Source organism: Ictalurus punctatus, chromosome 5 (assembly GCF_001660625.3).
Source record: "Ictalurus punctatus breed USDA103 chromosome 5, Coco_2.0, whole genome shotgun sequence".
Lineage (NCBI taxonomy): Eukaryota > Metazoa > Chordata > Actinopteri > Siluriformes > Ictaluridae > Ictalurus > Ictalurus punctatus.
The window spans coordinates 25,732,571-25,756,851 of record NC_030420.2 but is presented as its reverse complement, the minus strand read 5'-3'; the positions used below and the strand labels follow the sequence as shown (position 1 = coordinate 25,756,851).

Below are 24,281 nucleotides of genomic sequence, written 5' to 3'. Positions count from 1 at the left end.
TACACAATTTTTACCCATTGTTTTAAGCTGTTATGCTTCTTTTTCTGCATTTTATATTCTAAAATGACTTCTGCATTTAAGATGTTATGCAGCCTCTACTTTGCTCTCTTCCCCCTCTTCATTAACTGTCATCTGATGACAAAAATGTGTGCTTAATGAAGTAATGTATGTTATTACTACCAATGTTGCATACACCATTAAAGTTAAAATCCTTGAAATAGCTCTGTATGGGGACTGTGTGACCCATGAAGACTAATATGAACTGGTTAAAGAACAGAATACAATCATATGACACTCATTTATGATAAGATTAGAAGTAACCATCACACATAAGAAGAATTGGTGTAGATAATTTTACTAATTTAAGTTCACTGGCTTGTTTCATGAATGTAATACCTAGATTTCATAGAAAGATGGCAGTAAATTCAATTACTAGCGAAGACAGAGATGTTTACTTTTGTTATTTTTGCAAACAAAATAAAAATAAATGTTTGTTTTATTCCCAACTACTGTGTAATATTTCTCATATCATATAAATACCAAATACTGATTGTATCTATATGTTTATGTTCAAGCAAGAAACAAATTATAGAATTATTCCATATAATTACACCATACTGAAGGCACCATATTGATTGTTGATTATAGTAAACAACAATTGAATTAAAATAATTCATAATTTTCATTAAAATGTGCTCAAACAACAAAGAATAAAATGTGTTCTTTCAGAGCTCTGATGTATCGAATGTTTCCTCTGTGTCCTTCCTGTCGTGGTTACATCAATGCTTTTTCCTCCTACTTATTGTGAGGAACCAGAAATGATCTCTCAGACCTCTGCTGCTGACTCCTACATCATGCAGCTCACCTCAAAGACAAGACACAACATTTTAGAAAAAGACCAAAAATGTATAGTTATATATCTCACTGTGCTGAGCTTAGAAAGTATGGTGTACAGAAAATAATGCAAACATTTCTGAGGACTCTATCCTTTTTCCAAGGTAAATTAATTACATTTTACATCAACTTTGTTTGGGAACATCACTCTGTTGTGTTGGATAAATGCAGATTTTCTATACTATTTAACTGATTCTGTCTTTTCAATAGTAAGTATTAATGACTCTTAAAATAGTTATGAAACACATACAAGGCCTTTGTACCTTGCCAAATACTAAATCAAGTTTTTTTTTCAGTAAATACAGGAAGTATTTATGTCTATGTAAAGCACTAAATTTAATATAGTAAAGTTTTTGACACATCTTTGTTGTTGCTTATCAGTTGCACTGAGCAAGCATATACAATATTTCTCTGTGTGTTTTTAGTTCTGATATGTGTGACAATGAAGATCAAGGCTGAAAGTGTTTTTACTGGAACAGAAGGAGGCAGTGTGGATATCTCCTGTAAATACCCTGCTGGATATCAATATACACCCATGTACTTCTGCCGTGATCTATGCTCTTACTCTGATGTACTAATTAAATCTGTAAAGGCTGATACGGTCATCTCTGAGGGAAGATACACTGCACTAAACACTCTGTCTACACGTAGCTTCTCTGTCACCATCAGACAGCTCACATTAAAGGACTCTGGAGTTTATTACTGTGGAGTGGATAAATGGGGCAAAGACAAGTTAACTAAAGTAAAGCTTACTGTCAGTCAAGGTATACATAACTATTTCTGAATGTCTGAACTCATATGTCTGTTATGTTGTCTGTACTTTTGTTAAATAATATAGACATACTGTATATATTTTAAGTAGCAAGAGGTTGTTACTACTGTATCAAGAAAATATCAATACTAGCAAAATTATTATTATATGGCATGTAACAGGTGAATAAATAAAGTGGTGTGTTTATAAGAGTATGAAGTAACACTGCCTTAATATTCTGCTTGGGGTCTTAAATTGAAAGTCAACTCATGAATGCATAACTTTATCTGAACTATGCTACAGCTTCATATATCTTTATGATTTTAATTCTTATACATAACAGTTCATGCTGTGTCTACACATGCTCCAGTGTCCAGGCAGAATCAAATTTCTGAAGTTACACTGCTATTCAATGCTACAAAAGTGATAACAACTCCTTCAGGTAGAAACCATGCAAGCACACTCAGTAAGCTCCAACTCCTTACTGAGCCTCTGTTAACCAATTAGTAGCATCAACAAAGTCATATTAAATTAGAATAATCATAGTTGGATTAATAATTTTGTTTTCATTGTTTTCATTGTTGTTGTGAACATTTATTTCCTTTTTTTTTTAAAAAAAAAGAAGAAGAAGAAGAGGAAATAGACATGAATTTCTTGTAAAATATAGATATTTATTTATTTTTAGATCATTCTACCTCATATGAACAAGCATCATCCACAAATCAAACTCAACATTCTTTAAACCCACATGGTAAACAGTTCATTTTTATAATTCTGTTTTGCAGTATTCAATATTCTTAATTGCCTGTGTAGTGATCAAAATGGGTTCTTTGATTTGAAGAAATTAAAATAAAATTGATAATTAATTTTCAAGATTATAGCCATTTGAAACAATGGCTTCATACACTTCTTTTCTGTTTCTTTCCTAACAGGACATCTGCTTCCTGTTTGTGGAGGGGTGCTAGGCCTAATGCTGTGCTGTGTTCTTGCAGCTCTTGTGATTGTCTACAGGAAAACCTCCAATACATACAGTTCATGTAGGTGTGCAGAAGAATTTTTTTTTTTTTTTTTTTTTTTTTTAAACCATATTCTTAGTAGTTATTTCTGTATACATACATTTTTCTTCAGGGAAATTAGCCTGCTGTTTACCACCTGCTCCTGAAAACCAAATTCCAAATTCATCAGCTGATCAGGTATGTTATACTGAGTACTGAACCAGAACCACTACTCTCATTAGAGAAAAAGCAATATGCCAGATCTAATTGTTGTAGATTTTTTCAGCTTGTTTCTGACAATCTTTTCACTGGGTTAAAACATCACACTAAAGTAGCGATGCACCAATACTAAATGTCTCAGCCGATACTGATAATCGATTATGCAGCGTGATATTGGCCGATACCAATAACCGATACCAATAGTTCTGCCTTTTATACCTTCTTTTAAATTAATAATAATTAATCCCACAATTCTGAAAGAAATGCAAATAAAAATTTTATTCTCTCCATTTCAACAAGTTGTTTCACTGTAAACAGAAAACACATTACTCAAATTAACATTAACACATTAACTAAATTCCGAAGATTAAAGTAAGATTTCTTAACTTATTGAATGTTATTAATTCATATCATCATTGACTGAATGAAAAAAAAAACCCTCCTGTTAGGCTCACATTCACTCAACACAAACAAAAGCATTTCTACTTCATCACTGAACATCAACCTGGTAATATATAGGCCTACTATAAACCTTTTTTTTTTATGATATTAACTCAAATTAACATTAACTGGATATGAAACATACTACTCTACAAATATAATTTTCTGTGCAATGTATACTCCTTTTTTGTCACTCATCTTCATTTAAATCTTTCAACGTTGTACTGGTGCTTTAATTCAGCGTGAGCAGCATGGGAGCAGCGAGTGTGTAGCGCTGGGGAAAAAAAATTGACTAGACGCCGCTTCACTGCTTCTCACTTCCGATGTAAAATTTTAGCGGTACAGAGCTTACAAACTGCAGTTTTGTGATCATTCCACACAAGAGACATCATCTTTACACACAGCACGAGCGTAAAAAAAAATGCTCTGTAGAAGTTATATTTTATTTTATATGTAAATGGTAAAGATGTAAACCTATGCAAAGAAAAACTCTTGGAATTTGAGTGTGCATCTACTTTATGTGTTCATATTTGCACATGCATCGAAACAGTGATGTCAGTGCAAATGCCTCTTACCATATTCTTATACCCCATCTATACTGCAACTAAGTGACTGCCATTTTTCCCACACTCCCAGGACATTTACCATGTGTATGATGAGATGTTGGCTGTACATAGTTCAGCTGGTCCACCTGTAGGAGATGATTCTTCAGCCACCTACAGCACCATTCAACTCCCTGCTCCAGCAGATAATGATTGCAGTCCATACTCTCTTGTAGCTCCTCACTGAAAACAGTTACAACAACCTATATATGTGATGTGCATAATACACAAAGGTAAAAACCATTCTGTCCATTTCAAGAAAATAAGCACTCTTTTTGGGACACAAGTTTTCTTTTTAGCTGATTACTATCTTATTTACACTTCTGTATTCCTCACATATTTAAACAATTAGCAAGAGTTTACCTGAGGTATATTATAGGCACATTAAGAGAACCCTGAGCTTTCTAAAAACATCCTGTGACAAACTGACACTTGGGCATCTACATAGTGCTTCTGGTGGGTGACTGTGAGGCGTATTTTATCATCCTGACTTGCAGCTCTTATGGAAACACATGTGCATTTCCTACGTATGCAAATTGAATGCACACTAAGCTAAACCAAGAGCCTGTCTTCACTGACCACCCACTGTTTCCTAACTTCTGACTAAATGTTCCACGATTGCGAAATAGTGTTGGTGTTCACTATGGGCTACACTTAATGTAGGTGTGTAATACATAAAAGGTTTCATAAATCAGAACAATCTCAGTATTTTATTCTCTGTGTCAGAAGTGGGTTTAACACAAAGTTATCAAGAGTTCAATTGAGAAGTAGAAAATGGAGTAAAATAGGCTTTCATATGTACCCAGTGAATGTGTTATTATTAAAATGTGACTGAAAGTCATGTTTGGCAAAACTACTACTACTATTATTAATAATAAGAAGAACCAGAAGAAGAAGGTTAAAAATGTCAGCTATAAACAAAAAAAATCTTATCTTAGTAAATATTAATAAATGTATATCTAAGTACACATGAATGTTTATGTACAGTATCTCACAAAAGTGGGTACACCCCTCACATTTTTATAAATATTTGATTATAACTTTTCATGTGACAACACTGAAGAAATGACACTTTGCTACAACGTAACGAAGTGAGTGTACAGCTTGTGTAACAGTGTAAATTTGCTGTCCCCTCAAAATAACTCAACACACAGCCATTAATGTCTAAACCGCTGGCAACAAAAGTGAGTACACCCCTAAGTGAAAATGTCCAAATTGGGCCCAATTAGGCATTTTCCCTCCATGGTGTCATGTGACTTGTTAGTGTTACAAGGTCTCAGGTGTGAATGCGGAGCAGGTGTGTTACATTTGGTGTCATCGCTCTCACACTCCCTCATACTGGTCACTGGAAGTTCAACATGGTACCTCATGGCAAAGAACTCTCTGAGGATCTGGAAAAAAGAAATGTTGCTCTACATAAAGATGGCCTAGGCTATAAGAAGATTGCCAAGACCCTGACACTGAGCTGCAGCACGGTGGCCAAGACCATACAGTGGTTTAACAGGACAGGTTCCACTCAGAACAGGTCTCGCCATGATCAACCAAAGAAGTTGAGTGTACATGCTCAGCATCATATCCAGAGGTTGTCTTTGGGAAATAGACGTATGAGTACTGCCAGCATTGCTGCAGAGGTTGAAGGGGTGGGAGGTGAGCCTGTCAGTGCTCAGACCATACGCCACACACTGCATCAAATTGGTCTGCATGGCTGTCGTCCCAGAAGGAAGCCTCTTCTAAAGATGATGCACAAGAAAGCCCGCAAACAGTTTGGTGAAAACAAGCAGACTAAGCACATGGATTACTGGAACCATGTCCTGTGGTCTGATGAGAACAAGATGAACTTATTTGGTTCAGATGGTCTCAAGCATGTGTGGTGGCAACAAGGTGAGGAGTACAAAAACAAGTGTGTCTTGCCTACAGTCAAGCGTGGTGATGGGAGTGTCGTGATCTGGGCCTGCATGAGTGCTGCCGGCACTGGGGAGCTACAGTTCATTGAGGGAACCATGAATGCCAACATGTACTGTGACATACTGAAGCAGAGCATGATCAGTATGCAGTATTCCAGCATGATAATGACCCCAAACACACCTCCAAGACGACCACTGCCTTGCTAAAGAAGCTGAGGGTGAAGGTGATGGACTGGCCCAGTGTGTGTCCAGACCTAAACCCTATTGAGCATCTGTGGGGCATCCTCAAACGGAAGGTGGAGGAGCACAAGGTCTCTAACATCCACCAGCTCCGTGATGTCGTCATGGAGGAGTGGAAGAGGACTCCAGTGGCAACCTGTGAAGCGCTGGTGAACTCCATACCCAAGAGGATTAAAGTAGTTACACAAGCTGTACACTCACTACTTTACATTGTAGCAAAGTGTCATTTCTTCAGTGTTGTCAAATGAAAAGATATAATCAAATATTTACAAGAATGTGAGAGGTGTACTCACTTTTGTGAGACACTAGTGATACATGCACATCTATATCTATATCTATATCTATCTATCTATCTACACACACGGCTGAATCCTGATTTCTTCTGTTGTTGTGTATATCTCATTTTAATAATTTTAGATCTTCAAACGAAATACAACATAAACAAGGAAACTTGAGTACACACACACAATACAGTTTTAATTAACTAATTAATTAATTTTACTGAAGCAAAAAATTTATCCAACACCTATCTCCCATGTGAAAAACGAATTGCCCCCTTAAACTTAAAATCTGGTTGTTCCACCTTAACATCAACAACTGCAACCTAACTTGATAACTGGAGATCAGTCTTTCACTTACTTCTAGGACTACGATTTACTCCTATGGTTTGGATCATTGTCTTGCTGCATAGTCCAGTTGCGCTTGAGGTTCAATTTAGGGATTGAAGACCGGACAGTCCCCTTTAGGATTTTCTGGTAGAATGCAGAATTCATGTTTCCCTCAATTATTGCAAGTTGCCAGGTCTTGAAGCAGCAAAGCATCCCCACACCATCACACTTCCACCACCATGCTCTACTGTAGGTATGATGTTCTTTTTGTGGAATTCTGTGTTTGGTTTATGCTAGCTGTAACGGGACCCTGTCTTCTAAACAGTTCCACATTTCACTCATTAATCCAAAAAACATTCTACCGATCAGCAAGGTGTGTTTTGACAAAATTCAGACGAGCCTTAATGTTCTTCTGGGTTAACAGTGGTTTTTGCCTCACCACTCTTCCATAGATGCCATTTTTGCCCAGTGTCTTTCTGATAGTTGAGTCATGAACAGTGACCTTTATTGATGCAAGAGAGGCCTTTTGTGACTTCCTGGATGAGTAGTTGCTGTGCTCTTGGAGGGATTTTGGAAGGTCAGACACTTCTGGGAAGGTTCACTACTGTGCTGAGTTTTTCCATTTGGAGATAATGGCTCTCAATGTGGTTCTTTGGTGTCCCAGATCCTTTGAAATAGCTTTGTAACCCATGTATTTCAATCACCTTCTTCCTCTGGAATTTCTTTCAATGTTGGCATAACATGTTACTGGATAAGACCTTTTAACCAACTTCATGCTGTTGAAAAAGTTCTATTTAAGTGTTGATTTGATTGAACAGGGTTTGCAGTAATCAGGCCTGGTTGCGTCTAGTCCAGCTGAACCCCATTATGAATGCAGTTTCATAGATTTGTGGAATTAGTAACTATGACGGCAAATACATTTTCACACTGGCCAGATGGTATAGGATAACTTTTTTGCTTCAATAAATAATATTATCATTTAAAATCTGTATTTTGTGTCTACTCAGGTTGATGTTGTTTTATCTCAGTTTTTGTTTCAATTTCTGAATAAATTTAGTACGAGATATACACAAAAACAGAAGAAATCAGATATTTTTTCACAGCACTGTAGATGGGAAGAGGGCCTGCAGAAACTGAATTTGTACAATGCGTATGCCTGTGTGCTACATGTGCTATTAAAACAGTTTGCTCTATGTCAAATTCCGCAATATCTCTGTATTACAGTTCTACAGTGCCCTTATTTTGGATAAGAGCAGGGTATTTTTGTGAATTTTTATTAAACAAAAGATCAACAGGTTAAACAACAATTTTTCACAGCCTTCTTTGCTCATATTTACCAAGGGTGCCAATATTAATGCAGGGCACTGCACATACACAAATCGTATTTAAATGCAGCAAATATTAAACTCTTTTTAATGAAGGGTTTGCATGTTCATCTGGATATCATAGATTGACTTTTATATAAACAGAAATAAAGTATTTTGTTTGGTACTCAGAATGCATGTTCTTTATTTAAAAGTGTGTACACCCATTTGTTAAAGCACATTTTGCTTGTAATAAAGCACAGTCTTTTTGATTTGGCTATTTTATTGCACCCTTGCGCACCCTTGAGTATAATGGATGTCACATACTTGATCTAGGTAACAGATAAGGCCCAAAGCTGTAACTTTCATGCTAATACTAACCACATTATATCATTTTCTATGGATGCACATTATTATTTTACCCCACACTAAATTGCCACCCCAGTAAACTCATCGGATCTAACCTGGCCACCCCTTTGTGAAACGTCTGGCTACACCCTGCACAAATATTTCAATATAAACATATTTAATGTATTTTATGGTTGACTTCTTCTCTTATACCAAGTGAATATCAACAAAGTGTACCAAAATGTGCCAACGTGATAAAATAACCAGTGAAGACAAACACAAGGTATGTGTATAAACTGTTCACTAAGTGCACACATGCCTTCAAATTGTTGTTTTAATCCGTGAGCTGCGCCATGTGTGCTGCTCGGGTCAGGGTGTCTACGCCGTTGCCCTTTTAAGGACGCTGTGGGAAGCAGGAGAATGACGTTTACAGGCGCGAGCCCGGAGTCGCTGCTCTCAGCGCCAGGCGGAGCGGCGAGAAACAACGCACGGTGAGTTCCACTGCTAACTTTCTCTCTTCATCAGTCTTGCTCGTATGTAGGAGTGTGTCCCGAGACAGCGCTATACGCTCGAACAACGACAACACTATAAGGGGTTCGAGTGAACAGGAATAGTCTCAAAACTCAGGAGAATACGGTGTTATTGGGGCGCGCGGTCGGCGCAAAGCTAGTGAGCTAAGGTAGCTAGCAGGCGCCGCTAGTCCCGTATAAACACACCAGTGTTTGGTTAGCAAGCTAGCGCTAGTCGGGGTTAGCAAGCTAAAACTGAGACTGGCGCTTGTTCAAATATGGCGGTGGAGGATGAGATGCCGCTACACATTTAGCTCCAACTTTCTGTGTCGTCTTCAGTGACATATCTTGTGTACTTGTGTATTGTGGTCTAAAGCGTTACCGCGAGTTCACCACTGAAGGGAACTCAAACTCGCGGTAGCTACTCTGTGTCTGAGAGAGAGAGAGAGAGAGAGAGAGAGAGAGAGAGAGAGAGATATCGAGCCAAGTCAGCTAGCTAGTCTGCAGTCCATATTGAGTTCAGCGTTAGCCTGCCAGCTAACCTAGCAAAAACTTCTTTAAGCATTTTTGTCTACAGCTAATCAGGTTGTAATGTTTAAAACTTGCTTTTTTTTTATTATATATTAATCCTTAGATCACTTCTCAGAGACGGCCTTGCTAGTTATCTATTTAGCTTAGTTTTCGGTTATATAGACTGAGCGTGCTCGGGTTTTAGCACAGTTACAACAGGCGGTTAATCTTATGCCAGTTATTTACATATGGCTGTATCATCTTGTACTGAACCATCCATGAGTGATGTGCACACACAACTCTGGCTCATATGCACTGAAGTTTTGTAATGAGGTAACGAGTTTCCCGAATGCTAGCAGTGATGCTATGATGGGCGTTTCTCAGTGTTTAATTAATCTTCTGATTCTTCTCTTATTATTATTATTATTATTATTATTATTATTATTATTGCCAGTCTGTTGGTGTTTATTGAGACCTTGCGTTCTGTGTTATTTTGTTTGACCCATCTTATCCATGCACACATTGGACAAGTAATGAAAACTTTTTTCATTTGTAAAGGGAAGTTGGAGAAGTCACAAGTAAAACCAAGATTTTTTTAGACCTCTAATATGCAGCCAAACTGTTGTATAGTGTTATGAATGCTTGCAAAATTTGCAGAAGTAAAATAAGAAGTAACTGATTTGTACAAATAAGACACTGGAGTGGTAGGAATGCCCATTTGTGGAGTGTAGTGGGTTTTTTATTTTTTTATTTTTTTTTATTATTTTTTTTTTACTTTTCTGGACACATCACCTTATGTACAGATGGTAAAGTTTTAACAAACAGAAACTTACACAGTTTACTTTTGTTTTTCTTTTGGCCTTCTTTAACTCAAGCACAAAGCACTTTTTTTTTTTGTTGTTTTATTAAAAAAAATATTCAGAATAACAATTCATTACAATTGCGAAACAAATCTTCTGTCTGACCATGTTAAAATTATTACTGAGCGTAAACAGCCTCTGACCTATAACTACATTTTCAGTGTTACTCATCCATTTAAATAAAAACATGTCAACATGGTTATTAATACACTTTTGAGGAAGTTTCTTCTATATAGTTTTGTTTGAGTTAAACAAAGAGCTAAATGTTTTTTAGGTCTTGCTTCGTGTCGCACACATCTAGTCATGTATGCAAATCTAGTCATGGATGGTGACTGTCATGGTGTTAATTATGGTTTGGGTTTGGTTTCCTTACAGAGCTCAACCCAAATCATGGACTAAATTGCCAAGCCATTGAAGATTCACCAGACAAACTCCTTATTGGTATTTATTTTGGGTTTAATCCAGGTGCGTCCAGCTGTGTCCTGTATCTTTTTTGTCTCAACACAACATGCTGCGTGTTCTGGGTGCTGTATGCTTGAAGATGTCTAATGCTGCTTGTGTGGTTGTTGGACCGTATCTGCTTAGTAGTGTGTAAATACCAGGAAGGCTCTCAAGCTCTTAGCAACCTCTCACAGTGGCATTTCATAATGTTTACTGGTTACAAAGGCAGCCGAACAGATGATCCTGACAGCGGCCTCTCTGATTCACTACCACCCCTTCAACTGTTCATTACAGGTTTGTAACATGATGTAACCTGGTTTAATATAGACCTATTGTAGCTGATGATTTCATCGACCAGAGCAGTACAACACTCCTGTGCTACAGCATGTACAGTATTTAAAAAAGGTGTATGACTTATTTAGGATGGCAGGAGTTTTCAGAGTAGGTTAGGCTTCGACTATCATGGCTGTCTATTGAAAGTTTCTGAGACTCGAAACCATTTTTTGTGTGATGCAGGTGTAAGTGTTTTTTTTTTTTTTTTTTTTTTTTTTTTTTAATATTATTATTATTATTTTTTACATTTATGTTCAAGCAAAATATTTAGGAAATGAATAAGTAATAAGCAGTTATGTATACAAAACCTTGTTATCGATACTATAGCGTCATCCTGTTTGTTCCAGTTTATTACTTCAGTTCCTAGATGAGTCATCTATGTTTTTTGAAGCTTTATTATTTTACAGTTACTTCACATGCACTATTGACTGTTTGGCCTGTTAAATGGATGTTATTAACTATCCTGTGGCACATAAAGACCTGGGACTGTATTCACAGGTTTTCTTACCAGCAGTTAAATTGGCACTAAAAGTTCCCGGGTAAGAATTTGTTTTCTAAAATTCGTACATAAAATGCACTTAAAACTCATAAGCAGTGTTTGAGGGTGAGGTTAACTCTGTTACAGATGATGTTGTTTTGAGAACATAGTTCATCAATGATTAATGCAGTAGCCGTGTTTGGTAAAATCTTAAATGAAACTGCAGTTCATGTTCCTGTATGTTCAACCGATTGCCAGCATGTATGTGTAGCAAATTGGACACTAATTAGAGGATAGAAAAAAATAGTAACTAATTCACTTATTTAAATGATTTATTTGGCCACTTTATGCGGTAGGTTTAATGAAAATGTCAAATATCTCATTGTGTCGAAGTAATTAATACAATGTTTATTAAATTCCCATTCAAGAATCAAAAAAGTATTAGTGCTGAAATGCTTTGTGAATTACTCTTACTAGTAGTCTTAAAAAAATTGTACTAATAGGTCCATTTTTAAAAAGAGGTTTCTCCCAAGTTGACCTGTCAGAAGCAGCGTTTTCTATATGGCCTCTGGCTTTTTCTCTTTGTGAAGTATATTTCTTATTAAACCTCTCAAGGGCATGTCAGAAAATTACGTCTGTGTTTAAACTAGTGTGACCGATCAGCAAACATGAGCTGTATTCAAGACTTAACTGGTTTCAGAAGTCAGAGACTCTGATTCGGTTTGATTTGAATGTAGATGCAGTTCTACTTTAAGCTGCATAGAGGCGATTGTGGGTTTTTGTTTTTTTGTCGTCGTCTCCCCCCCTCCCCCCCCCCCCCATTTATTTATTTTTAAAATAAATTTGGTCTAGATCTTGGTGTGTAAAATACCACAAAATAAAATAATGAATGTTTCGTTGATTGTTTTGTCTATCCCGTCTGTCAGGCATTATCTTCAATCAGGATTTATCAATGACATAATCATTACCCTTAATTGTTTAAATGTATATGTCCATGCCATAGTAGCGTTCTTGCCAACATGCTTGTAAAATGTGAGACGTTAGGTAGAGCTGCATAATAATGTATTAAAATCACGATCTCAATTTGATTTTCAATGCAATTTGATTGTAGAAAAGCATCTGACCACCACCACCTAAATTTCTCTGCGTCTGTGTGTCTACAGAAAAAGGAGAGAGTGAAAATTTTTTTTAAAATTTTTTATTTTTTTAAGAAATATATAATTTTATTAAATTATTTGTTTTTAAAATGACCCAAATGCATTTTATCCTAAAGAAATGTTTCATATTATATACGTAGTATTAAACTGCCTCTTACTAACCAAGCAAATGGCATCTAAATGAACACTTCGCTCAACTTCTCAGTGACTCATGGAGCAAAGAGTGATTTATCAAGATCAGCAAAGAGTGAGAATTTAATTTTTATTTTATTTTATATGTATATTTTTAAACACCCACAAGCGACTTGTTTTTCAGTCTGCAGAAGAACAGAAACATTTCCACAGCTAATTATTTAACTGGCCATTAATATTTCTTGTTTCCTTTTAATTGCGAGGACACATTGCACCCTTGGCACCTATATAATGAAAGTCTTATTGTAATTGGCAGTCATTTTTGCTCAGTATTTCACAAGTATAAATGTGACTGAATCACTATTTCAAAATGCAGCTGAGCAAATGTCTGCTAGGAAAGTATAGCTACCTCTGTCTGCTACAGTAATGTAAAAAAATATATACATATTGTTTAATACAATGTTGGTCAAAGAATTGAATAATAATCATAATCTCAATTCTATCCCAAAAAGTCGTCATTCCTCTTTCATGAAGAATTGTGAAGCCCTAATACTAGGTGGCTTTTTCTTTTTGTGGAAACTTGGTCCATGTGAGGATCTGTGTAGCTGAGACTGTAGGGATTACCAATGGTGTTTTTAGAACTGATTACAACAGGCCACTAGGACTTGGCTTTCCTTTGCCATGTTGCACAATATTGACAAAAATAGGATTGTGTGATTTTTAAATAGCTGCGTAAACACGAGCCTCATCTGAAAACAGATCAGTGAATTCATAACACGTCACAGTTGACACAGTTTGCCTGCATAATTTGAATGTCAGTGTTTCTGTTTAATATTATCAACAAAAGATTTGTCTTTAGAGTACAGATATTACAGATGTAATTGTGCAGCCACAGATGAGCATATGTGAAATTATAATGCTCAGGTTTACAGTTGTTTTCCTTACTAAAGGTGTGAAAGAAAAAAAGTGGTGAAACATAAGTTCATCACCCTGCTGAGAACTGATCACCTGGGCATAGTGTACATCAACACTGAAACTAAAACTTGCATAAAACTAGAACCTGCATATTTTCTAAGGGGGGGGGGCAAATGATCAGCAAACAAAATTATTAGTTACAGACAAGGCAGCTGTTCAGTAAATTATACTTTATTATTCTAGTCTTTATGTTGGTTAAGATAGGAATACAGGCTGCTTGTGGTTTTTATGGGTGTGAATGCAGGTGTGATACAGTAATCTCTTGTTCTGGTTCTTTTAGTCGATACAGGAATGTTTCTGTAGGTGGTGAGCTATTTCCTGTGGGCTTACGGATATGATGAAGTATTTTGTATTAAAATTAAGCACATATTTCAAGCAAGATTTATGCAGCTTGTCTAATCAAGCTGTATAATCCTGCTTTTATAAAAGTGCTTAATTTTAATACAAAATGTCGTCATATCTGCTGGTTTCAGATATGGTTTCAGGTAGTTCAGTAGAAATGTACAGCAGAAATGTTCAATAAAAATGAAACTGGAAAAAAAAATCTGCTGGTTTCATTTTAATTGGTTTTATACTAAAAAGTATACAAATATAATTAAATTTTTCTAATTGCCAGTTATTTTTGCTTAGGGTATTGCCAGTACGGATATAACGATGAATCACTCATTGAAAACACAGATCAAGTCAGTTGCTACTGTTGATCTTTCTTTTCCTTGTTACCTGTTTTAGTTGACATATCCTGCATACATCCTGTGAACGGTTGAAATACAGTTGCAATGTGCAGCGTCTGTGTGGGCAGGATGTTTGAGGCTGCTGTATAGGGTGTGGTGAGTCGTCCCACTCAGGCAAACACCAAAGTTTGAACAGGCGAAGATCACAATGGTGGTCAGCATTATGGACACTACATTGGCTTTCTCATTTTTTGATTACTGACATCTTGAAATTGTGTGCACTAGTATACTATCTATCTATCTATCTATATATAACATAATATAATATATAGTGGATCTAAAAGCAGCCACAGTGCGGTACTGTACAATACTATTGACAGACTCACATTTTCACAATTATATTTTAGAATTTGGTCATTGGAACTTTTGGAAGCACATAATTTGTGAGGAGGATTGTGATCAGTCACAGAGCTCAAAATGTTTCATAAGAAGCTTTATTGGTCACACTTCTCTGAGCAGTAGTCTCTTTTTGTAGTGAGTGCACTAAATATAATGCAGACTTGTTATTACTTATGTATTAGTCTCTTTTATACATAATATAGTGTGATTGAATAGTTGCAATTAACCTAAGCAACTTAAATGGCTCTAACCTGAAAAGAAGTGAAAGCTTAAAACATGAACATGTTTTTAAATTTTTCTTTTGTCTTTGAGGCCAAAGACATTTTCCATCTGCTTTTTCTAATCGTGTGTGTGTGTGTGTGTGTGTGTGTGTGTGTGTGTGTGTGTGTGTGTGAGAGAGAGAGCGAGCGCGAGCGAGATAAAGCTGCATAACAAGTGCTATTTGCAACCACTTTAGCCTTTTAACAGTAGAGCAAAAGAGCAATTAGCCCAGTTTACTGGTCTGCTATGTTGCTTCCAGCTATCAAACTCCCAGCTTATCTACATGGCCGCCTTTAACACCGAGCTGCTGCTAACACATACATGTACAGAGCTGCTGACCATTTCACACTTGCCATTACTGCTGGTTGCGGTTACAGCACAAAACTTATTTGGGTTTGTTCAAGCCTACACAGTTGGCATACACTTCACTGTCTTCTCTTTGGCAGATGATCACTGCTGTCCATGACCTTTTAATTAAAAAAAAAAACAGAAACATAATAATAATTCCATGTATAATGCCACTGCCCCTATGGTATTCATTTTGGTTTAATTTTGTATGTTGTATAGATTTGTAAATGGGGTGCATTTTGTTTTATGCAGATTCACATTAATACAAGTGCTTATTTGTTTGCTGGTGAAAGAGGACAATGCGTGCTTCGTGCCACTCTGCCATCTCGCTCCCATGCAGGGGCGGGCATTAGCAATGCTAATGAGGTGTTCGTGTGTGGGGTTGGCACTGCTAGCCTGTATATAATGAGAAGAGCTGTACCTACAGGGCAGGAAGTTGCCTGGGGCCCCACAATATTGAGAGGGCCTCTGAGGGATGATCATTTAAATAATCAGAAATTTTCATCTTAAAGTAATGCACAGCAACATCTCAGACCCTTAAAGTTGGCCCCTTTGCGGTCTCATTATCACGTTTGAGGACTCATTTATCCCCCTGCACCACTCCTCCACACTTCAGTCATGCAATCTCTAATTCCTGAAAATCAATCTTGAAAATGAACTTGAATATGAAATCTGGCAGCCAGAGGCTTAAGGGAACACGAGGAGGCAGGAAATAAAAAACAAGATAGTTGTAACTGATCGAGATAATGATGAATAATTTAAGAATAATTAAAGACAAATGAACCCGCATCTAGTTGTCCAATTTTTATGAGACAAATTACTGGTAATGGTTAGCTAGAGTTAGCATGTTTTGAGTCATGTTAGCAGGTATTAATGTGGGCTAAAATGCAATAGGTACAGGGAATGCTGCGCACAACGCCGATGGCACCGATTGGCATGTACTGGTACTGTGTTTCTTGCTCCTGCAGATCAATACTGTACTTTAGCTAATACCAGGGGTGTAACTTGGCCTGGGCATTTGGGGCTTTAGCCCTGAAGATCTTTTCTTTATCCCTGAATAATTCTCCACTTGGAGTAGTTTGTCACTACGTAACTTAACATCGGGGGAAAAAAAGATGGCCTGTAATTTTGTATCTTTACCGAATGGAGTGTTGTATTTTATTAATTACTTTTAAATGTACATTGTATAATTATATCTGTAGGAGCCTATGAAACATTTTGTTTCTTTCACAGGGGAACGGATACGGTTTTGAGACTGTGTTCAACAATTGTAGGATAGCCTCTTTCTTTGTTGTTCTATGTTCTTCCGGTTGCTTTCAATAAAGAAACTTGAAACGCACGTCTACTGCGATTCCTCCATGGAAGTAAAGAGTCAACTATATCTCTGGGTAACATGAACACATAATCCCACATAGGCCCCCCCCCCCCCCCCCCCCCCCCCAATTAGGTTTGCCTCTGATAATGGGCAGTATCCCTATAAAACCTTGATGAGCATGTAAGTCATGTAACGGTTTCTTTTCAGTCCCTAAGTGAAATCTCCCCAATAAAGGAATTAAATGAAGGCTTATTTCTTGCATCGAAGCACCCATGCTGTAAAAATTTATTTATTTAGGGTTTTTTTTTTGCCACCTCATCAGGGTGCTATAATTACGTTATTACATTAATTGCGAGTCTGTATATTGTCATTGAATGACTAGCCTTTGAGATGTTAAGTGTAACTGTTTTTGTGCTCTCAATAACAACTTTCTTCAGTTTTGTTTCAACTAGAAATTATTCGAACAAGCTTACAATAAAGCACTGCTGCATACACCGATCAGCCATAACATTCAAACCTACATACATTGTGTAGGTCCCCCTTGTGCCACCAAAACATCTCTGACCTGTCGAGGCATTGACTCCACAAGACCTTTGAAGGTGTGCTGTGGTATCTGTCCCCAACACATTAGCAGCAGATCCTTTTTAGTCCTGTAAGTTTTGAGGTCTGGTTTCCATGGGTCGGCTCGGATTTGTTTGTCCAGTACATCCCATAAACACATCCCATAGTCTTTTCTAAGATTTATTCCATTTTCATTTTTGTTTTGTAAAATCTGTATTGAAAATATGATTGGTAGTCCCATCATGGAGAACATAAGCAAACAATTCCAAAACCAAATTGAATTCCAGTTTGAATTCCTAAGCAGCTGAACTGGCTTTAGTGCTGATGTGATTTGTTCTCTCTGTTGGTAGGCTGTAGAGGTGTGTGCCGAGAGACCCCAGCATGCGTGAATATAAGCTTGTGGTCTTGGGCTCGGGAGGTGTGGGGAAATCTGCACTGGTAAGAGAAAATGCACATACTAAACTATACATTAATTATGATGGTCTCCAAATGTGTCAAACCAGACATTAAAGACTGAACAGGTTTATTAACCACCAAAATTACACTGTTCTTGGATCAGGTCACTTCATTGGTGCATAAAATTTTCACTGATTTGCAGTCTATAGCTGCAGCCATGCTGTAGAATTGCTTAATAGTAATTCATACTGCTTCTTTTTTTTTTCTTCACAGACAGTGCAGTTTGTTCAGGGAATATTTGTGGAAAAATATGACCCCACAATAGAAGACTCGTATAGGAAGGTAAGACAAAGTTTTGAGAATGTCCATATTTAAATTGTATTTTTGTATCTAATTGATCAAATGCACAAATTTAGTGTTTGAGACAACACTAAATAATACTTCTTTCTACCTCCCAAGACTGGAACAATGTGATCTCAAGCAATAGTCTGTGTTCTTCAAATCACCACGTGTGAAATCAGTATGTTAAAATGCTAGGATAAGATTTGACTGCAAGCTTTGCTAGGAGAGAAGGAGCACCAAAGTCATTTATAAGTGAATTGGCTTAAAAGCTATATAGATCGGAAGAATCATGATTCCTTTTGGTGATGTCATATAAGAAGGAACTTGTGGCAAGAGATCTGCAACTTCTGTCCCACATGGAGGTGTGTGTCAGGACTGGAATCCCACAGGACCCACCGAAAAAGTAATGAGAATGGGTAGATTTTAGTTTCATGCAGATGGTAGGGGGCTGTCAGATATGAAGCTTGAGAGAAAAGAAACTCCATGTTGATTAACATGGGAGCATATTAGACACACAAAGCCGCCTTTACCAATTTTGGGGTGAGTTGGGTTTTACTTCATTTATTTTTCATTCAGCTTCAGTTACTGCTTTATCCTGGTCAGGGTCAGAGTGGTTTATCTATATTTATTTTATATTTTGGGATATGGAATCAACAAAGTTCATTATAAAATAATGTGGGCAGTTGCAAACAAAAATCACTGCAGTAGCTGGTGGGATTGGTCAAACTGTCTGAGGGAGTGGGCACTATTGGTAAAGAGTGTTTGAGGGCAAGCCTATAGATCAGACAATAGTTGGAATTTATTTATTTATTTATTTATTTATTTATTAAATAAAAGTGCCACCTCTAGTCCCACCTGATGAAAAATGCATAAATGTACACTGACATGTTTAGGTCTTGCAGATTATTTGATAAATCAACAAATAAGGGCTTAAGTAACTTGAACACGGGACCAGTATCTCAGTAATCTTATATTAATTGCCTGTGACTTGGCCTGACCAAACGGAAATGTTTACTAATCTGTGCCCTGGTGTTCGCTTACATTTGCCTTCCCTTATTTTTGCATTCTTCATTATTCTGCTTCTCTCTTTCTAGCAAGTAGAAGTGGATGGGCAGCAATGCATGCTAGAAATCCTTGACACAGCAGGCACAGTAAGTACAATATTGACTTTTACTCATTACAGGACATTAAAACCTAAGACCAGTGTGATCACTCCAACCAGATTATAATATATTACATGGGATTAAGATTAAGAATTGTGAGAATTTGGTAAGAATTTTGAAACAAGTAGTTAATTTTTCAAATAATTCAATTATAATGAGCCTGTTAAATCTACTGCTTATGTACGTCACTGCTGTGGTTGAGGTTCTTTTAAACACGGTTTCATTTGTATGTGTTATAGGAGCAGTTTACAGCGATGAGGGATTTGTACATGAAGAACGGACAAGGCTTCGCTCTGGTCTACTCCATCACAGCACAGTCCACCTTTAATGACCTTCAGGACCTGAGAGAACAGATCTTAAGAGTCAAAGACACAGAGGATGTGAGAATTACAGCTGCATTGTTTTATTTTTTCACCATATCTGGGCCTAAGCCTAAGGCTGGTCCTGTTTTACTGTTTGTTTACCTATATAATTATTGGGAATTTAAATCAGTAAAAATATTTTGCTCTTTACTTTCAAGTAAGTTTTTGCTTCCTTTTAGCATGTCTGTGTATATTTCGATTTGTCAAGATAACAGCTTCATAATAAGAATGAATCTTACCACTGAGTTCAAAAACTCATTCATTAATGCAATTATGTCTGATGCATAGGAAAAATGTGCACTAGTTCCCTCTTTGTGCGTGTGAGCACAGATTGTTCATGCCAGTTTCATGTTTCGTAAATTGTGATCTGTATGTCACTTTTAATTGAAGATAAAATGCATGGAATTTAAAATGTAAGATGAATTTAAGATTAATTTGATAAATTAGGCCCCTGATGTAAACTTATGGTTTAATCCATGACTAATTCAGAAAATTGGTAAGCAGATCTCAAGCGAGGTTATCATCGTTAACAAAAACTAAAACTATCGGTGGAGAGGAAAAAAAAACAAACAAACATTTTCGTTAACTGAAATAAAAATGAGATCCCAAATAAACGAAAACTGCAGCTATAATGTTCACCTGCAATATGAACGAAAACTAAATGGAATTTCAGAGAATAAAACTAAGGTTTTTGTATTTTAAAGTTTGGTTGGTCTGAGTTTAGAATAAAGGTTGACCGGAGAGGATCCATCAATATTGTCGAATCATAAATAGCCAGTACTTGTCCGAGGAACATGTATTGACTCTTCTTGGCACAGCAGTGATTTAGTAGCAGTGGAGCGCTAATGGTGAAAGTAATGGGTAGGAAAAGATGGCCCAAGTTGGGATTGATTTTATTTTATTTTTTAAAGTATGATTCAAATACACATTTACAAATATCAAGGCTTTTACCATGATATTAAACATTAAGTCGATACTAAAACTAATGATTTTCAAAACTATTTATACGTCATTAAAACTAACTGAAATTGAAACCAAAATACAAAATGATATGTAGCGATTATTTATCTTTAAAACTATAATAACCCTGGTCTCAAGTCAGTGGTTTACTACCTGTCTCTGTGACTAGGTGCCAATGATTCTGGTGGGGAATAAATGTGATCTGGAGGATGAGAGAGTTGTAGGGAAGGAGCAAGGCCAGAATCTTGCTCGCCAGTGGAATAACTGTGCCTTCCTAGAATCCTCCGCCAAATCAAAGATCAACGTCAATGAGGTGGGTTTGCTATACTTTTTACTTTTTATTCATGTCAGTAGATTCCTTTCATGTTTGATGTCTGTGTGCACTTGTCAAAAGGCAGTAACGTCTGCCTGCTGCTTTGTAAAATGAAATAAACATTTCATGCCCCGAATCATTATGGACTGTGCGATTAAACCTATTCCCAATGAAAATCTCTACCAATATGTGATGACATTATTAGTACTATTCATTGAATTTGCATACAGTTAAAGATAAGGCCAGACTGATGAAACACAAAGTTGCACAGCTCTATCTGTGTGTGTTTCAGAAAACAAAAGTAATATATGGAGTGTGCTGCTGAAAATCTAGTACTTTTTACAGCTCTTAGTACTGTTGTTTTTTTGTGTGTTTGTGACAGATCTTCTACGACCTGGTCAGACAGATTAATAGAAAAACGCCGGTGGAAAAGAAGAAAGCCAAAAAGAAGTCTAATTGCACACTGCTCTAAAATGCACATACACACCCTACCAAGCAGCAGTTCTGAGCCAGGTAACCAGTGCTGTTTATCTCGGTTATTTTATCTCGGAGTGATGGTTAATATAGCCCTCTTGTAAAATGTTGGTGGAAAACTTTTTAGCAATTTGCCTTTTTACATTAAATAAATAAATAAATAAATAATTGTTCTTAGTAATATAATTGACAATATTATTTCCACACTCCCTCCACTATTCACTCCTGTGTATTGTCACTAGTGTTAATGATTTGGGTTCAGCTGTGATGGGCATAGAGAAAACTGGTCAACCAAATCATCATCATAGTTATAGTAGTAGTAGTAATAATAATAATAATAATAATAATAATAATAATAGTTAATAAAAAACAATTATGTGGTAGGTTTCTGAATGATTTTATCATACTCACTAAATATTGAGATCAGTATCTGCTTAACTCTTTGGCTACTATTTTAGCTGATTTCAGTTCAAAGTTCAAGATGTTGGAACATCCATCTAGATGCACTTGTTCGGGGGGGTATTAAGATCAACAAGTCCAACTAACTACATACCATATTCCAACAAGTGCAGAGTGGTTGGATAATTTATGGGACGGATTATATAGATGTAAACTTTTTACCAGGATGCTTTGGTTTGAGCAGAGTTGATGCAGTAAAATGTTTAAATTTTGTGTGTTTTAAAGAAGGCACCAGGCTTTGCAAGCATTGCCAGCATTGTCAGTGGGTTGTTGGGAAATTAATACATTTCAGAAGGATTTAATACAAAGAGGTTATCTGAACATAGCTCCACAGCTACATCCCCTCCTGCTGGTGGTAACAAGTGCAAGACCTTATCTGTCCTGCATTTTGAAGAAGTTATTTAGGTACTGACAACCTGGAAAAGGAATATCCCTTTGGATCATATTACCAAATCAAATGAAATGTTTTGAAAATTGGAATTATGATTAATTTTGAATAATGGGAAATTGTCAGCCATAATTGTTTTCTGTATTTGTTTGTTTCCTAGAATGCTGAGATGAAGACCTGTTGCCCTACTGGCCAGCATTCCAGCCCCATTCAGTAGTTCTTGGAAACAACGTTGGCAAAGGCAGAACATGTTTAAGACTCACTCCTCAGCTTACAGAAAGGAGTGAAGAGAAGTTTACCTTCTCACATGTTCAACATTTTTGCTTTTTCTTCCCAAATAAACTTAACTTTTCCTCTCTCCCCCAAACCCCCCACCCCCAGATATGATACATGATAAAACAGAAATGAATTGTCTTTCTTGAGCTTTTACAAGTTTTTGCAATTGCGATTTTTAAAGAAGGACTATAGGAACCGGACTCTTGTGGATTCATTTGGGGGAAGTGGGTAACATGCTGTTCATTAATACATTTCAGAAACACGACCACATTTAAAAATAATCATATTAATGTTTGCAAAAGTTTAATCATGATCGTATACTAGACTTTTTTTTTTGTTGTTGTTGTTTTATCCCCATCTTCATGACCAAGCCTCCTCCTCCTTGCTAATGTGCACTCCAGAAGTACGTCTGGGGCTATACACGCTACACACTTCTCCCTATTCAACCGGACCAGCTCATCAAGTAACATGTTTTTGCCCAAATTACTTTTTTGTAGTTGAACTGTCATCATTTTTCATATTTCCCATAATTTATGATAAATTCTGTTTTCTGCATAGAAAAGTTTTGGGAAATGGTTCTTTTTAATAAGAGATGGGCAGAAATAACAAATGGGTTTCTTTGTCTCATGCTGAAAAATATATTGTACTAAAACCAACTCTAATTACTTTGTGTTGTCCTATCATGCTCAAAGTGGTAATTTTTTCAGCTTTTATGAACAATTAAATTTTAGTACATTTTCATTAAGTTTTTGGTCTTTTGTATTTTGTTAAATCTCCCTCCCCCCTACTTGGATCTGTGATCTTTTGTGCCTGTATAGGAGAAGAATGAAAATCAGTCTATAACAGTGTTGACTTCTCCATCCATAACCAATAATTGTTTAATAGCTCTGCATTGTCAAGAACCAAATAACCATACAAAAGAAAGAATATTTTCACATATGTTTGATTTTACACTTTCCTTCCTGATGATTTCCTCCATATTGTCATGGTGATATGCTTAATTTTATTAAGATTATTATTTTTTGCCTTGTTCATAATCATTTCTGCTCTTTTATGTTGATTTAAATAAATGTATTTCATATTGAGTGTATACATTTTTAGGTTTGTAGATCCCACCATCAAATGTTCTGTTGTATGAATTACCATTAAAACAAACAAAAAAAACCTAAAGACATTAACACAAATCTACTAGGTTCATTGTCATAGCTTTATTTTATTTATTTTCTTATAAAACATTTCTCATAATTTCGATTATGTCGAGCCATGCGTTATCTTTGGGCTGGTTGTCAATGCATTTTTGTCCACTAGAGGGTAGCGCTGACCTTGCTCATCTTGACAGGATAAACGCACCAAATCTGATGTTAGAAGATAATGCTGTGTGTTGTGAGTGACTTTGCTTTAAGATTCTAATGTTTGAAGAACACAGCATTTGATGAACAGCTCTTCTGTTAGCATTTTGAGCCTTGATTACATTAGCGATTGTCCTGTTTGTCATCTGTGCCATTAATCTCTCAATTCCAAATATTTACTCACATTTTTCATTTTCCAAATTCTTTCATTCAAATAGGTTAAGTAAAAAAGTCTCAGATGAGAACTGAGAACCTCGTCACAAGCACGGAGCTCTGAGTTTCACTTCCAGGAGTCACTGCAGTGCTTTTCGTAATCTTCATATGTATTATTCTGCCATCTGACCGTTCAAGTGAATCGTACATCGATGAATTAAGTGTGACTAGCAAAACTAGCTCAAACACTTGGTAATGAACTTTTCATCATGATTATGATCTTAGGAGAAACAGGCTGACCTTTTCTTTTCTCAGGGTCACTGTCAGATTATAAAACTGATTATGTAACCAGTTCATCTTACACATTTGAGCTATACATTTGTGTTCTGT

General features: G+C 36.5%; 2 protein-coding genes across 4 annotated transcripts; both read left to right on the top strand.

Moving 5' to 3' along the window:
- Nucleotides 1-846: 846 nt before the first annotated feature.
- On the top strand, nucleotides 847-4,900 carry LOC108265689 (CMRF35-like molecule 5). The gene is made up of 7 exons (XM_017468282.3): nucleotides 847-998; nucleotides 1,320-1,658; nucleotides 1,989-2,087; nucleotides 2,331-2,396; nucleotides 2,578-2,682; nucleotides 2,774-2,838; nucleotides 3,937-4,900. The coding sequence occupies exons 1-7, from the start codon at nucleotides 905-907 to the stop codon at nucleotides 4,087-4,089; spliced, it is 921 nt and encodes a 306-aa protein (XP_017323771.1). The 5' UTR covers nucleotides 847-904; the 3' UTR covers nucleotides 4,090-4,900.
- Nucleotides 4,901-8,660: 3,760 nt separating this feature from the next.
- Nucleotides 8,661-23,479, top strand: rap1aa (RAP1A, member of RAS oncogene family a). Of its 3 annotated transcripts, XM_017468284.3 has the most exons (9): nucleotides 8,687-8,797; nucleotides 10,561-10,650; nucleotides 17,607-17,694; nucleotides 17,926-17,994; nucleotides 19,089-19,145; nucleotides 19,397-19,537; nucleotides 20,649-20,792; nucleotides 21,175-21,305; nucleotides 22,274-23,479. In XM_017468284.3, exons 3-8 carry the CDS (start codon nucleotides 17,638-17,640, stop codon nucleotides 21,262-21,264), a joined length of 558 nt encoding a protein of 185 aa, XP_017323773.1. In that variant the 5' UTR covers nucleotides 8,687-8,797; nucleotides 10,561-10,650; nucleotides 17,607-17,637; the 3' UTR covers nucleotides 21,265-21,305; nucleotides 22,274-23,479. The 3 variants fall into 3 exon arrangements, with proteins under 3 accessions (XP_017323772.1, XP_017323773.1, XP_017323774.1); XM_017468283.3 differs by lacking the exon at nucleotides 10,561-10,650 and having other exon boundaries at nucleotides 8,661-8,797; XM_017468285.3 differs by lacking the exons at nucleotides 8,687-8,797; nucleotides 10,561-10,650 and adding an exon at nucleotides 10,676-10,920.
- Nucleotides 23,480-24,281: the final 802 nt, after the last annotated feature.